This window comes from Cucurbita moschata, unplaced genomic scaffold (assembly GCF_002738365.1).
Source record: "Cucurbita moschata cultivar Rifu unplaced genomic scaffold, Cmos_1.0 Cmo_Scf00041, whole genome shotgun sequence".
Lineage (NCBI taxonomy): Eukaryota > Viridiplantae > Streptophyta > Magnoliopsida > Cucurbitales > Cucurbitaceae > Cucurbita > Cucurbita moschata.
Window position 1 is genome coordinate 224058 of NW_019268557.1, and position 15715 is coordinate 239772.

Here is a 15715-nt window from a genome sequence, read left to right on the forward strand (position 1 = left end):
TTTTTTTTTTTTTTTTTTTTTTTTTTTTTTTTTTTTTTTTTTTTTTTTTTTTTTTTTGTATTAAGTTAAGACATTGAATCTGCTTGCGATGAGAGTAGATTGTTATGTTTATTCCGGGCGTATATGCTAGCTTCTTTTATTCTCATACTGAATTTTGGGTGGAATTCTAATTTTCTATTTGTGCTAGTTTTCTGAAGATCAAAGGAAGGTTTTATTGATTTGCTTCTTACAAGAAATATCTTTGTTTATGGTTGGCTGCTTTTTTATGTATTGACTAATTTTGCTGTTTTCACTAAACATTTGTAGCCGGCTGAGATGAGTCTCGAGGAGGTGGAGAGCAAATTAGGTTCTCTTGTTGAAGCAGATACAGTTTCTCAATTGAAGAGCACTGTGTGGAAAGAACGACTTGAAGGTTCTCATATTAATAAACTGTTGTTATTACCTATTGTCTTAGTAGTTACTCTTATGTTCTCAAACTCCTATAGCACTTTTACTGCTAATGATGTTAAAAAGCCAATTTGTTTCTGGAATGTACCTGCTAAATAAATAACCGTTTTTCACTTTTCTGTCCATTTCAATCCTAGATACTAACCAACTTTAGTTGTCTAGCTAACAACAGTTATGTTTTAAGATTGATGCTCAAATGGAAGAAAACCTAGTAATATTCATTTAAAGAACAAAAGTTGGCCAATGTGGGACTGCATATTGGTTAATTCAGCATAATATATCTAGCTCTACTTCTCAGGGTTGGTTCCCTTTTGTGGATGTGCGGCGGACTAATTTGTTATTGCATTGACTCTTAAAAATTATAACTTATGTTTCAGCAATATCTTCATTGAAGCAACAAGTGGAAGGTTTGGAAGATCTTAACCCATCAGTTGAGATACTTGTTCGTTTACTTTGCATTATCCCTGGTTGGAGTGAGAAAAATGTTCAGGTTTTATTCTAATACTGCTACTTTACATTTCTCTTATTTATATGCTTTGGTGGGTTATTATTTAGTTATGCGCTCAAGCTGAATGATGCAGGTCCAGCAACAGGTTATCGAAGTCATTACTTATATAGCCTCCACTGCCAAAAAATTTCCAAAAAAGTGTATTGTACTTTGCCTTTCAGGTGGGTACCTTGGACCTTTGCAATAGTTACACTTGATTAATCTAGATAGTATAAGTTTTTTTAAGGAAACTCATTTTCCCTGATCCAGCCTAATAGTTAAAATTGATTATTCTCGAGCAAAGAAAATCTCAAAATAAACTATATTAGCAAATAAATCCACTACCGATTTCAAGTATAACCAAATGTATATCCACAGGTCATGACCATTAACTAACAGAAACTTGCTGAAATGCCCGCCAATTAGAGTTGATAATAAAAGTAGTATAATTAGAAAAAGTTTTTGAGAAGAATTACAGTGAAAAGCTATGAAACTAAGCCAGCTCCAAGATTTCCAATTTTGTTCCCTTTCCATCGAAAATTCAGTCTCTTTCCAGCCAAATTTCCCAAGCAAAATCTTTTTTAGTCTTGACTCAAAGAATCTTTGACCAAACAAAAGCTGCTCAATTCTATCTTTAGCCGTTTCATCAAAGACCCTGGAGCTTGAAACAGTTATCACAACTGAAACAAAAAATTTCAAAATCAAGAAAATCTCAGTTTCTTTTGTAAATAAGCTAAAAATTCTAGCTGTAAGAGAATAGGGACGTTCCACTCAGCATCATTTCCCTTTCTTTCTACATTTTTTTAAATTTTTTTATGAAATTTTATTTTACATTGGTAACCAGTGGAAATATGAATACCTTTATATTATGTACTTGATAGGTATAAGTGAACGTGTAGCAGATATTAAAACTCGTGCTCAAGCGATGAAGTGCCTTACCACTTTTTCAGAAGCAGTTGGTCCAGGATTTATTTTTGAAAGAGTATGGTTCTATGGATTATATAACCGGCATTTCTATTATGGCAAAATCCATTTTCACTTTTGTACCTTTATCTGCATGTTTATTATTGTTTGTGCTTAAAGTAGATTAGACAGAATTTTCAAGTAATTACCGTCTCTATAAATTTGTTTTTTTCTTCTATATATTAAATTCTATTCCTTCAAACTTCTAGCTCTTTAAAATCATGAAAGAGCACAAAAATCCGAAGGTCCTTAGTGAGGGACTGTTGTGGATGGTTTCTGCTGTGGAAGACTTTGGTATATCTCTATTAAAACTCAAGGTACTTGGTTTTTCTTTGTATTTGAAAATTGGAAGCCTTTTGGTTATTCTTTCTGAATATTTTATGGTTTCATTGTTGTATGATCTATGTACTAATGGATGAAAATAAATCTCACAGGATTTAATTGATTTCTGTAAAGAAACTGGTCTTCAGTCTAGTGCCGCTGCTACAAGGAATGTTACTATTAAGCTTTTGGGTTGCGTGCATAAATTTGTTGGACCAGGTGACTGTATCCTTCCTTTCTGTTTCTTGGACTGTATCTTGAACCATTGATATTATAATTCCACCTCTAACCTTCTTTCAATTTTTGCAGATCTTAAAGGTTTTCTTTCGGATGTGAAACCTGCACTGCTTACTGCAATTGACACTGAATTTGAAAAAAATCCATTCGAGGTATGTTAGGCCCTAGATCATACATACACTGAATAAAAACCCTAATTTATTTTTGTATTGGATTCTCTGTGTTTTTTAGAGTTCATTTCTCTATTATATTTTAGGGTGCTGCTGCTGCTACAAAAAGAACAGTTAGGGCAGAAGAACTAACATCATCATCTGTTAGTGGGATGGATGGCCTGCCACGCGAAGATATCAGTGGGAAGATTACACCTACACTGCTGAAGAATTTTGAAAGTCCTGACTGGAAGGTTCTACTATTAGTTTTAAAACTTGTAGTCCACTGCGTTTGTTTAGTGTTTTCTGTTTAATAGTTGACTTTACTAGAAATTATTTATTTAACTGCTTATTGCTTAATACGCGTTTCTCACATTTCAGGTCCGCTTGGAGTCTATTGAAGCTGTGAATAAAATGTTGGAAGAAGCTAATAAACGCATTCAACCTACTGGAACATGTAACCTACTGGGACATTCCCCCCCCCTTTTCCATTTTGATTATTTTTGTTTGTTGATTATTCATTTGTAAATATTTTCCAGCTGACTTACTTGGAGCTTTAAGAGGGCGCTTGTATGATAGCAATAAAAATTTGGTCATGGCAACTTTGGCAACCATCGGTAATGTTGCATCTGCTATGGGGCCATCTGTTGAAAAGTCAGGCAAGGTTTGTTGTGAATCCTTAGATAATTTCTTCTTAGTCTTTTACTCTTTAGGAAGTTGAACTTAGTCCTTATGGCTTTATCTTGTTCACAGGGAGTGCTGTCAGATGTCTTGAAATGTCTTGGTGACAACAAGAAGCATATGAGGGAAGCCACTTTGACTACTTTAGATGCCTGGCTAGCTGCTGTCCATTTTGATAAAATGGTATGTCTTCATCCTCTAAGGTAAAGTTGCAATCAATATCTAACTCTATATGACAGTAGATGTTTGTCCTTTCTTCAGATTCCTTACATGACATTAGCTCTAGTGGATAATAAGGTCAGTGCAGAAGGGCGGAAGGACCTCTTGGAATGGCTGTCGAGGAAGCTTTCTGGAATCAATGATTCTTCTGATTCCATACAATTGCTTAAACCAGCTTGCTCTGCTTTGACGGTATCTATATTGCTGACAATTTGGTTGGAATTTTTGTGCATATATTTTACTTGTCCTTCTGTAATTCCTTATTAGAATAAAATTTAATGTAGGACAAATCCTCTGATGTTCGAAAAGCAGCAGAGGCATGCATTACTGAAATTTTAAAAGCTGGGCGACAGGAAGCAGTATGCATCATGAAAATTATTCCGCATTTACTATTCTATTGAGTTCTGAGTATTTCTTTAATCTTCTGTCTTCCTTATCTTTAGGTTGAAAAAGTTCTTAAAGATATTAGTGGGCCAGCTTTGCCCCTTGTTCTTGAACGATTAAAACCCTATGGTGCATTTCAAGGTATGTTGCTAGCTCTTTTAGGTTACATTTATTTCTGTTTTACTTCGGAATTAAATTTATTCAACTCACTTCTCGTAGAATCCTTCGAGTCAGCTAAACAAATTACCTCAAGCTTGACATCCAAAACTGCTGTAAAGGTTGGAAAGGCCACTTCAAATGGTGTTGCTAAGCATGGAAATAAAGCTATATCATCTGTATGTTTATCTTGCTAGAATCAGTAGCATTTTTAATATTGAACTAATTTAGCTACCCTATTAATTCTCTCTTTCCGCCCTCAATTCGCCCATCTATTTTTACAGAGAGGCGCCATTTCAAAGGGAAATAGGACCGAATCCTTAATATCTGCGCATGACTTGGCAGTTCAATCACAGGCTTTGTTAAATGTCAAAGACTCAAATAAGGTGCCTCCTCTTCTGGTCAACATCCTTCTACATGATCTTGTAAACCAATTTGCTTAAGTTTTTCATTTGATTGACTTGTTCATTTGTAGGAGGAAAGAGAGAGAATAATAGTTCGCAAGTTTAAGTTTGAAGAACCACGCATAGAGCAGATTCAAGACCTTGAGGTTTGTAAATAAGTGTGCTGTGTATCTGTACTTGTTGAATGAACTTTATTTTGTGGTCTAATTTCCGAATGTTCACATAGATACATTTTTAAATTTCTGAATTGTTGTTTCCATGCAGAATGATATGATGAAGTATTTCAGGGAGGATTTGCAGAGAAGGCTGTTAAGCACTGATTTTAAGAAGCAAGTTGATGGTCTAGAGATGCTGCAAAAGGTGTTTTGCTTGGGAATGCTGTCTTTTATATTGATGCCACATTCCAAAATGTCATATTTACAAACTTTTTTGATTCTCCAGGCACTTGCGTCAATTGGAAAGGATATTATTGAGGTTTTAGATATTCTATTGAGATGGTTTGCTCTGCAATTTTGTAAATCAAATACAACATGTCTATTAAAGGTATACCTTAGACTTTCCCTAAACACATGTTTCCTTTCCACTTTTTTGCACACATTATTTTCCATCTGGGATTTCTAATTAGGTAGAAATGATCAGGTGTTAGAGTTTCTTCCTGAACTTTTCGAGACCTTGAAGGAGGAAGGTTACTGTATAAATGAGTCTGAAGCGGCTATCTTCCTTCCATTCTTGATAGAGAAGGTGCTTTATTGTGCTCTGGATTTTCTTTCAAGTAGTTGATTGTGTGTGTGTATATGTGTGTTTTTTTTTCTTTGTTTTTTTTTATGAGGAACAAACTTTTTATTGTATGAAACTTTGTGTTGTTTAGCTAATGTTGAGATGCCCAATTGTTTCATGCATTGTTGTTGTTTATTCTAATTTGTTTTGTATCTGCAAAAGACACTTACGTCCACTATGCTGCAGTTGGGTCACAATATTGAGAAAGTGAAGGAAAAGATGCGGGAGCTGACAAAACAAATCATACAGACCTACTCTGCAACAAAAATGTTTCCTTACATACTAGAGGGTTTACGTTCTAAAAACAATCGCACTCGGATTGAATGTGCTGACCTTGTTGGATTCTTAATTGATAATTATGGATCTGAGGTAAAAACGTTTATAAGTTTTTGCATATATGAAATTTTTGGTTTCAACTAAATGCTTGTGTTTCCTCCTTTTTTAGATTAGTGGGCAGTTGAGATCGCTGCAACTTGTTGCAAGCTTAACAGCAGAACGTGATGGTGAAATTAGGAAAGCTGCTCTAAATACACTCGCTACTGGATACAAGATTCTTGGTTAGTTTTGATGTCTGCCCCATCAGGAGGGATCCAATGATAATGAAAACCCTTTTAGATCTGTTTTCTTTAACCTTCATCAAATGTTTTCTAGAACCACCAATGTCCTCTTAGTTTTATACTTGTGTTCTGACCAAATAGTTTGTTGTTGTTGTTGTGTGTGTGTGTGTTTACAGAATTTCAGATCATATCCTTTGATAAGAAAATATAAATATGCTTTATGTATGTTTTTTCCTTCAATTATTTAATATTATATATTTCAGTTTGTAATATTGTATAGCATCGTCTTGTTAGCTTCATCATTTTTCTTGGTGGAGATAGCGAGAGACCAATGTTAATTTGGCTTCCTTTTCTTTTGTTTATGTTTGAATAGATGATTTTTTTTTTCCAGCTTTTTCCCTATCTTGTTGTGACAATGTTCCGTATGGCTGTGCTGAATGTTTGTTCTTCTTTGTAGGTGAGGAGGTATGGAGATATGTGGGAAAACTGACAGATGCTCAGAAAAGCATGTTGGACGATAGATTTAAGTGGAAGGTCTGTTTATATTTTACTTGTATAAATGTTCATGCATGCTTGCAAACAACTTACATGCATTGAATAATAGGATAGCTACAATATCATCGATACATGAATGTATAGATGCGCTAACTATGTCTGGAACTATAAATTTCATGGTCTAGCTTCTACTATTTTCCCATTTTCATGTTCTTGTTCAGATAAGAGAAATGGAGAAAAAGAAGGAAGGGAAGCCTGGTGAAGCTAGAGCTGCTATGAGACGGCCTCTTAGAGAATATGAGTATGAACCCGATTACAACAAATCATTTGTATTTTATTTTTTCAAGCGGTTTAATATTGTGACATGACGTGATGATCGTGAAGCCTACTGGAGTGAGTATGTTTTCTGAAATGACTGTAGACCTACTTTGTGACAGTCTCGTAGGGAATATGTTTATGCTCCTAGAGTGGAATAGTTGAAAGTGATGTATGGAGTTTACTTGAGTTTGTTTCCTGCTGCTACCGGCAGACCACACAGGAAACACTAGATTTTAATGGGACTTAAGAGGGTGCTCTTTATTGTAGATGTTAGCTTACACGACAAATGAAGCCATTCACTGGTTTTTAACTGTCGTAGTAAAAAAGTAAGATTGAATCAAGATTGGTTTGCAAGTTTACAACTTTCTAAGAACTTCGGAGGTCCTTGGTGTTCCTGTAGCAAAACCTTTTAAATGGACAAAACTCTGCTTAAATATGAAGATATGGACCCTGCCAGATGCATAAATAAAGATTTGGAATTATAATTGAAACACTGTGATTATACTCATTGAAGGTTCTAAATAATTTCTTCTTAAGGAGGGTTGAAAGAAGTTGGATATCCTTTTTTGGCTCTCACTTGGTGGAAAGAATTCATCTTACGTTCATTATCTTCCATTTTTTAGAGTTATCTTACCTTTTGGCCAATTGAAGGTCCTTTTTCTAGTCTCATAAGAAAGTTCCACCTCTTTTGTTTAATTTCACCATGTCAGTGAAATGGATGGATGAATGTTTTTTAAGGGAAAAATGCATGCATAATAGATGGACTTAACCATATTGTATGGCACTTATATTGAATTTTCCAGTTCTGGGGCTATTCTTCATCACAATATTCATTGAAGTATGGTTTTTTAGTCCCTTAACTTCTTAATCTTAGTTTTGTAATTTCTTTCTAGATCTGATGTAGCTGAGCAAAGTGGGGAAGTTTCTCGATCCATGTCTGGAACAATTTCAACAAGGTATTTGGAACTTTTTAATCTTTGAGACAATTTTCCGCATCATAAATGCAAAATGTATGCCTTGTCAAAGATAATTGTCTTCAGGCTGAATTATGTGTCTCGATGCCATGAATGCTATGCCCTGTTTTTTCAGAGTTCTTTTGAACCACTGGTTTGCTTTGTTTTGCCACTAGTTTTCTTTGGTTTCTTTCTTTCTCTCCCTTGTGTTTGAGCAATAGTCTCTTTGTATTTCATCAATGAATAGCTTCGTTTCTTATTAAAAAAAAGTGCTAAGTGCTATGTTCTTTGCTTTTTGGATGGGATGCCTATTTCTTTAAGTGATGTCTAGAAACAAGTCTTTATTTCTCTAGTTTTTCATTGTACCATATTTGTGTTACATAACTTTTTATTTTATTGGACTCAAATTTCTTAAGAGTTATTGGTTTTATTGTGTTTAGCTCCAGGAAAAATTATGGTTCTGAGCTTCATATGGAGAGGCAATCGGTGCCTCAACCACTTACAACGGCTAGTGGTCCCACAGACTGGAATGAAGCAATGGACATTATTTCTTTTGGCTCACCTGAACAGGTGAAAGACTTTTTTTTTTCCTGATGAATTTTTACTCCTAGGAGTTGCATTTGCCTTTTTATGTACAAATAGATACTCTTGATTTATTGACGCCCTACAGCAGGATTAGGTTTCACATTGAAATATACTTGTAAACACTAAAGGTCCATGGAAATGCAACTGAAGAAATCTTAATTTTTAATGACGTATTACACTAGAGATTAGGTTTCACATTGAAATATACTTGTAAATACTAAAGCTATAAAACCACACTCAAACATCGTAGACCAAAGTTAGGCAAATACTGTTAAACATTCCCAAGGTTCAAAGTCATTGAAGGATTCCTTTTTTTCCATTTGAATTTGAATAGTTACACTAGAGCCAAAATCAGGCTTCCATAGAGGTTTTGTATATTTTTCCTTCATGCCAAACAATCTATATATTCTCTTCAGTTCATATGATTCGCATATGCATGAGTGTATAATATTACGTATACTTCACTTATCGGCTTTTCCACCATTGATTACCTTTGCAGATGAATAGTATTAGGCACCTAGCTTCCGCTTCCTTTACATTTAAATAATTGACACTCGATTGTGGTTATCTTGTGTTTAAATAGTTTACTTATGGGATTTGTCTTTTGAAATGTAATAAATATTGGACACCTTTTGCAGTCTGTGGAAGGAATGAAAGTTGTATGTCATGAGTTGGCTCAAGCCTCCAGTGATCCAGAAGGCAGTTCAATGGACGAGCTAGCGAAGGATGCTGATAGGCTTGTTTTATGCTTGGCAACAAAAGTACGAACAGAGCATTTTCAGCCTTCCATATTTGGATTTTCTTTGCTCATTTTGTGAATTGCTTGCCTCTTTTTCCTGTTCTGTGCATAGGTTGCCAAGACTTTTGACTACAGTTTGACTGGAGCTTCTTCAAGGTCCTGTAAATATGTACTCAATACCCTTATGCAGGTGCTTACCAGTCAATTTTCATTGGGGTTCTAAGAAGTATGCTTTTGTGAATTCTACACAGGAGTTGTAGCAACTGAAAACATGCACTAAGTCTGCTGAAAGAATTGTTTTATATGAAATGTCCAATCTATTTCTTTTCTACGAGCTTTGTAAGATGAAACCTTTCTTGTTTATTGAAAAGTTATTTTTTTCTGCAGACTTTTCAAAACAAAAGACTTGCTTATGCTGTCAAGGAGAATACTCTGGACAATCTTATTACTGAACTTCTTTTGTGGCTTTTGGACGAACGAGTCCCGCATATGGATGATGGCAGCCAACTTTTGAAAGCTCTAAATGTTTTGATGCTTAAGATTCTGGTCATTATTTTCTCAAGATGCTTCTTTTTTGTAGGAATTTTAGGAAATTGTTTTTAACTAGTTAAAGCTGTATGTTTTTTCGTACAGGACAATGCAGATCGTACTTCTTCATTTGTGGTACTAATTAATCTGTTACGTCCATTGGAACCCTCAAGATGGCCTTCAACCGGGTCCAAAGAGTCATTTACTTCCAGAAATCAGAAGTTCTCTGATTTGGTTGTAAAATGTCTTATTAAACTTACAAAGGTAGGTCTGCATTACTCCCATTAATTTAATTACTCCATTTTGTATACTTTTTTGCGCTATCATTAACTTACAAATTATTTTTAAAAATGTACATTTTATATGATAAATATGAAACACAAATTATCAAACTAAATGATACCACTCAAAATATTGTACTAAAAAATGCAACAAAAAAATAAAAATGTAATATAAATTATATAATAAAATGAAATAGAAAAGAAAAACATGAACATAATTAAAAAAAAAAAAAAAAAAAAAAAAAAAAAAAAAAAAAAGGAAAAGTGAGCTAGAGGGTAGAGAGACTAAGAAAGAAGAGGAAATGGAACCCTCTCATTTACCAAGCTGGGAATTTGAAAACATAAAAAAGAAAAGAATGCAACAGAAATTAAACTAAATATAAATTAAATATAAAAGAAAAGAAAAGCGTACGATAATTGATAAGAAAAAAAAAAAAAAAGGAAAAGTGAGCTAGAGGGTAGAGAGACTAAGAAAGAAGAGGAAATGGAACCCTCTCATTTACCAAGCTGGGAATTTGAAAACATAAAAAAGAAAAGAATGCAACAGAAATTAAACTAAATATAAATTAAATATAAAAGAAAAGAAAAGCGTACGATAATTGATAAGAAAAAAAAAAAAAAAGGAAAAGTGAGCTAGAGGGTAGAGAGACTAAGAAAGAAGAGGAAATGGAACCCTCTCATTTACCAAGCTGGGAATTTGAAAACATAAAAAAGAAAAGAATGCAACAGAAATTAAACTAAATATAAATTAAATATAAAAGAAAAGAAAAGCGTACGATAATTGATAAGAAAAAAAAAAAAAAAGGAAAAGTGAGCTAGAGGGTAGAGAGACTAAGAAAGAAGAGGAAATGGAACCCTCTCATTTACCAAGCTGGGAATTTGAAAACATAAAAAAGAAAAGAATGCAACAGAAATTAAACTAAATATAAATTAAATATAAAAGAAAAGAAAAGCGTACGATAATTGATAAGAAAAAAAAAAAAAAAGGAAAAGTGAGCTAGAGGGTAGAGAGACTAAGAAAGAAGAGGAAATGGAACCCTCTCATTTACCAAGCTGGGAATTTGAAAACATAAAAAAGAAAAGAATGCAACAGAAATTAAACTAAATATAAATTAAATATAAAAGAAAAGAAAAGCGTACGATAATTGATAAGAAAAAAAAAAAAAAAGGAAAGGAGATGGAGAGGGTAGTGCATAAGAAAAAGGAGAAAAATACCGAAGTTTATCATGCTGAGGATTCGAACTCATGTCCCCAATTAACAGTACAACATTCCCCAAGCTGCCAAAGTTTTTTAGTCAGATTCAAAATGGAATATTATTTTGAAAAATGTATGAAATTCAAACTCTAGTTCACCAATATATTGGTGATGTCGTTGATATTTCATCGATATTGCTGATAACTTGCTGATATCAGCGCTATGGGAAGGACAAAAAAAAAAATTCCTTTGTATCGTTGTTGGAGGTGTGAAAGTGATATATTGACGTTATCAGACGATGTTTCACTCCATGGTCATACATGGAAATCTTGTTCCCAATTGCAAGTTGTAACTTTTCATCCCATGGACATCTTCATAGACAATGTTCAGGACTGGTAGATTCAAGGAGGTCCCGGGTGACATTTTTCTAGACAAAATTATTACTCACTCTTCTTGAGGTTCTTGTTGCAACCTTTTTCCTCAGCTATACCTATGCTCTCTCTTAATGAATGTATGTGTTCTATCAAGAAAGAATAACAATCTTGAAAATGGGACTTGTGAATATTGGAGTGATACTTCTTAATTTCCCTTGTATACATGGTAAAGTGCACACTGAAGTATGGGAAGTTCTTCAGAATTACTTATTGCTGGCTGGCATACTTCTTGAAAGAAAATTGCCTTGACATTTACACTACTCTTTTTTAAAGAAAAGAAAAATGAAAAAATTCAAGAAACAGGACTTCAGTATTATGGAAATGGTGTTTCTCTATTGCGTTGTGTTTATGTATATGTATGTATGTGTGTATGTATGTACATACCATCAGATAAATTCTGGCTGTTCTCTTTGGTGGTCGAGAGAGATATTTAGGAATTGGCTTACTGGTGACACAGGTCCTTCAAAGCACTATATATGATGTTGATCTTGATCGCATCCTGCAAAGCATCCATTTATATTTACAAAATCTGGGGATGGAAGAAATTAGGAGAAGGTATCTATTGTATTTTGGCATATGGTTTGTTTGTGTAACATACATAACTTGAACAAATAATTACAAAGATCTTACCTTTGGTTTATATTATTTTATTTATGTGGCTCTTCTTCTTCCTCATTAAAGAGCTGGAGCTGATGATAAACCCCTTCGAATGGTTAAAACTGTTCTACATGAACTTGTAAAGCTTCGTGGGGCTGCAATAAAGGGTCATCTCTCTATGGTTCCTATTGATATGAAACCTCAGCCAATTATTCTTGCCTATATTGATCTTAATCTTGAGGTAGAACAATTTATATGGTCAATTCTATTATTATTATGTTACTGAGAAACTATGATAACTTTTGATGTCTCTACATCCAAGCAGACTTTAGCCGCAGCCAGAATGTTGACCTCAACTGGGCCTGTTGGCCAGACTCATTGGGGTGACTCAACAGCAAATAATTCATCTTCTGGCACACAGTCTGCTGATGCACAATTGAAGGTTATCGATTCCTTGCATACAATTTATACTTTCTTATTTGTCTTTGAAGTTATCGTCAGTTATGTTTACATTGTTGCATTTATTTTCTTTTGCCTTTCTAACTTGCGTCTTAGATAAACCATATTCTGATTTTCTGCATTTTACTGCAGCAAGAACTTGCTGCTATATTCAAGAAAATTGGGGACAAGCAGACATGCACCATTGGATTATATGAGCTATATAGAATAACTCAACTTTACCCAAAGGTAATGGACTATCTTCTTACATAAGTATTGTTAATAGTGGGTGTGTGTGTGAACAGAGAGAGGTAAGATTTTCATTCAGATGAAATACTAGAATAAAGGCTCTATTACGCAACTAGAGAAGAACGTTAATCAGACTCCCAGTTACAAGCGAGTGGCCCAGAACTTCAAATTTTGGGTTGGGCTTTGTATTTATGAAAGGATGACGATAACTTGCTTTGTCTTTCTAAAATATAGAACTGAGAAGCCTCTGTTGTTTTCTTGGTGTCTTAGCATCATCCCTTGCTTTTCTCAGGTTGATATATTTTCTCAGCTTCAAAATGCAAGCGAGGCATTTCGCACATACATTAGAGATGGTTTGGCCCAGGTTTGTTTATTTGTCCTTGCCGTGAATAACTACTGAGATATTGGAATTATCAAGTTAACAGAATGTTTGAGGAGTTGAAGCTATGTTTTACATTTTTCTCCAGTTTTAGTTGTGGACAATGTGTTATTGACTTTGTGCTTATTGTGTATGGCATGAAAAAATTATTGCATCTCCGTGTCTATCAAATACAAATCGGTTGACTGTTCCTCATTATTGCAGCAAAACTACTTTTATATAATATAATTTCATTGCAGATGGAGAGGAATGCAGCAGCTGGAAGAACGCCTTCAAGTTTGCCATTGTCAACCCCTCCTCCAGCTTCCTTGACTTCTTCGCCCGACTTTGCACCCATGTCTCCTGTACATACCAATCCTTTAACTGAAGCAAAATCGCTGAATGTGAAACCTGAACCGGCTAACTTTACTTTGCCACCATCATATACTGAAGACAATCGGATAATTACATCAAGAGGTCCCACGCCTGATTACTCACTTGGAGACCAAAGGAATGACAAATACATAAGTGGAGGTAAAATGTTACTGTTTTTTGAGTCGTGCTCCTCTTTTCTTATGTTTTCTTATGGGATCTGATAGTGAAAAAAATTCCTGGAAAGCTCAGTAACGAGTGGGACACTTGATGCAATAAGAGAGAGGATGAAAAGCATGCAATTAGCTGCGGCTGCTGGAAACCATGAATCGGAAATCAAGCCGTTAATGTCTGTAAACGACAATTTGCACCAAGGAATGATTGCTCAAATGCCTCAAGTGTCCGAGGACGTCGGTGTCGAAAATTCTGCTAAAAGTGGGGTCCTTCCCATGGACGAGAAGGCACTATCTGGACTTCAAGCCAGGATGGAAAGACTTAAAAGTGGGTCTATTGAACCTCTGTGAAACAGACATAAGATTTGAGAGCTACCAAGATATCGAAGTCTGAATACAAGCCATTATCGTGTACGATAGAAGAGCAAAAAAGAAAAATGTGGATGCCGGTAATAGAGATTAGTGCATCTTTTTATTGGTTGCTGGTGCTTATTTTTTAAGAGAGCAAGTTTATTGATATTTCAGGAAGGCGGGTGGTTAAAAGTCGCCAGCATTTGTATTTGTGTTTTAAAGAATTGCTATTAAACCAATGGCAGTCACTTCCATTGCATATATATTTGGAATCACTTACAATATTATTATTCTTTTGTGCCCTTCAAATTACCCCGTAAGCGGTATTCCTCACAGCGCTTTGAACGGTAAATGAAAATATTTACTTCCAGCGTCTGATCATTGGTCATTCTTTATGAGCACTTCCTCAATTTAACAATCCCTTTGTGCTAAACTAAATATCATTGATTTAGGTGAGTAACAGTTTAGTGGTACAAGCTTTATCAGTGTAATGTAGGTTCATTTGCCAGAATGAATGAAATCTAGATGAGTTTTATTTGTATTATTTACAAATCTGTCCATCATTTTTTCTTCTTTCTAGGTTAGCCTCCTATAAGTGTAAGATACTAAGAAAAAGAAAACCCATCATCCATGCAATAGTGTTGTCGCAGGTACCCATCTATATAAAAGACCGAATCAAGGTCTTCTTAGGATTTGAACTGTTTAACCTTTATGGATAGTTATTCAAATAGGACTGCTGAACTCGGTTTGTTTTTTGTTTTTTGTTTTTTTTTTTTTTAAGAACACATTTTGAATTTAGTATGAAAAAGTTCTTCAATGCAAGAACGAACCGATCATATGAAAAGAATAAGTGGAGAATTTGGATGTGGATGGAGTTGAAACTTTAGACTTAAATTTAATTAAAGAAACGTGAAGGGAAATGAGTGTGAATGATTTGAAGTCAAATAGCAGTGCAAAAAGGCGACCAAATATTCTCTAAAAAAAATATAAAAAGTTGTCTTGTCGGTGAGTGAGGGCCAAAGCAAACTCGTCTCAACCACTATTCTTAATTTGGGGGTCTTAACTTCACGAACCTTCCCCACTGCTTTTATTCGTGTATTAATTGAATGTACAATATCTGTTCAACAGCTGCAGTCCCCGCCGCCCCCCTTCTTGAGAATCAGTTCAAACCCATTTCTTTAACCCAACAAAAAAAAAACAATAATGATACATCAAATTGTCGACATTTGAATCTGTCCACACAAAAAAAAAAAAAACAATAGAACGTCTTTATTCCCACTTCATCTAATTCAACCCTAAATACTGTCCCTAATTATTGAGTCTCTATCTTTGTGAAGATTTGGGGTTTACTCGGGAATAATTTTGTAGCTTACACGGAATTACCTTTTTAATGTTTGTTTGTTCCTCTAATCATGCTGGGAAGAATGTGCTTTCTTAGTTAGGTTTAGACTTTCTAAAGTTTGGTTTGGACTTTCCTTACTTATTTAAGTTTGTGATGATAAGGTTGGTATTTTATTGGTTGAATCCGATGTGATTTATTAGCGCAAAAACTTTGTATTAAAAGAATATTTTTAAAGGATAGGTAGGAGAAGCAATTAATAACATTTCATTAAATAATGCTATGGTGTATTACAAATATGGGTGTTTTCTTAGTGGGTCGAGGTGAGGAGGACCCATGTCCTTGTCGTGTAGTGATTAGGAACATAATTAATTATCACACTTCCAATACAATACAAGAAAGAAAAGGTTAATACCCAATTTTGCCAATGGGATATTATGTAAAATTACACAAAACTCCAAGCTCTCCTCTCTCTCTCTCTCTCTCTCTCTCTCTCTCTCTCTCTCTCTCTAAAAATCACACTCTTTC

General features: G+C 34.6%; 1 protein-coding gene across 1 annotated transcript in view; it reads left to right on the top strand.

Moving 5' to 3' along the window:
* Positions 1-14223, top strand: part of LOC111433042 (protein MOR1-like) — a 22201-nt gene extending 7978 nt beyond the window's left edge. The window contains exons 18-54 of the mRNA XM_023069936.1: positions 307-412; positions 825-937; positions 1029-1116; positions 1816-1916; positions 2107-2214; positions 2332-2437; positions 2528-2607; positions 2712-2858; positions 2986-3061; positions 3144-3268; positions 3358-3468; positions 3547-3696; positions 3789-3863; positions 3948-4029; positions 4108-4223; positions 4329-4430; positions 4520-4594; positions 4713-4808; positions 4890-4991; positions 5088-5189; positions 5412-5594; positions 5671-5782; positions 6240-6316; positions 6499-6578; positions 7489-7551; positions 7989-8118; positions 8772-8894; positions 8985-9062; positions 9260-9418; positions 9506-9664; positions 11768-11865; positions 11992-12148; positions 12233-12349; positions 12499-12594; positions 12887-12958; positions 13213-13486; positions 13577-14223. Of these exons, the coding sequence (XP_022925704.1) occupies positions 307-412; positions 825-937; positions 1029-1116; positions 1816-1916; positions 2107-2214; positions 2332-2437; positions 2528-2607; positions 2712-2858; positions 2986-3061; positions 3144-3268; positions 3358-3468; positions 3547-3696; positions 3789-3863; positions 3948-4029; positions 4108-4223; positions 4329-4430; positions 4520-4594; positions 4713-4808; positions 4890-4991; positions 5088-5189; positions 5412-5594; positions 5671-5782; positions 6240-6316; positions 6499-6578; positions 7489-7551; positions 7989-8118; positions 8772-8894; positions 8985-9062; positions 9260-9418; positions 9506-9664; positions 11768-11865; positions 11992-12148; positions 12233-12349; positions 12499-12594; positions 12887-12958; positions 13213-13486; positions 13577-13848 (4311 nt within the window). The 3' untranslated portion in view covers positions 13849-14223. The remainder of the gene's footprint in view (positions 1-306; positions 413-824; positions 938-1028; positions 1117-1815; positions 1917-2106; positions 2215-2331; positions 2438-2527; positions 2608-2711; positions 2859-2985; positions 3062-3143; positions 3269-3357; positions 3469-3546; positions 3697-3788; positions 3864-3947; positions 4030-4107; positions 4224-4328; positions 4431-4519; positions 4595-4712; positions 4809-4889; positions 4992-5087; positions 5190-5411; positions 5595-5670; positions 5783-6239; positions 6317-6498; positions 6579-7488; positions 7552-7988; positions 8119-8771; positions 8895-8984; positions 9063-9259; positions 9419-9505; positions 9665-11767; positions 11866-11991; positions 12149-12232; positions 12350-12498; positions 12595-12886; positions 12959-13212; positions 13487-13576) is intronic.
* The last annotated feature ends 1492 nt before the right edge of the window (positions 14224-15715 follow it).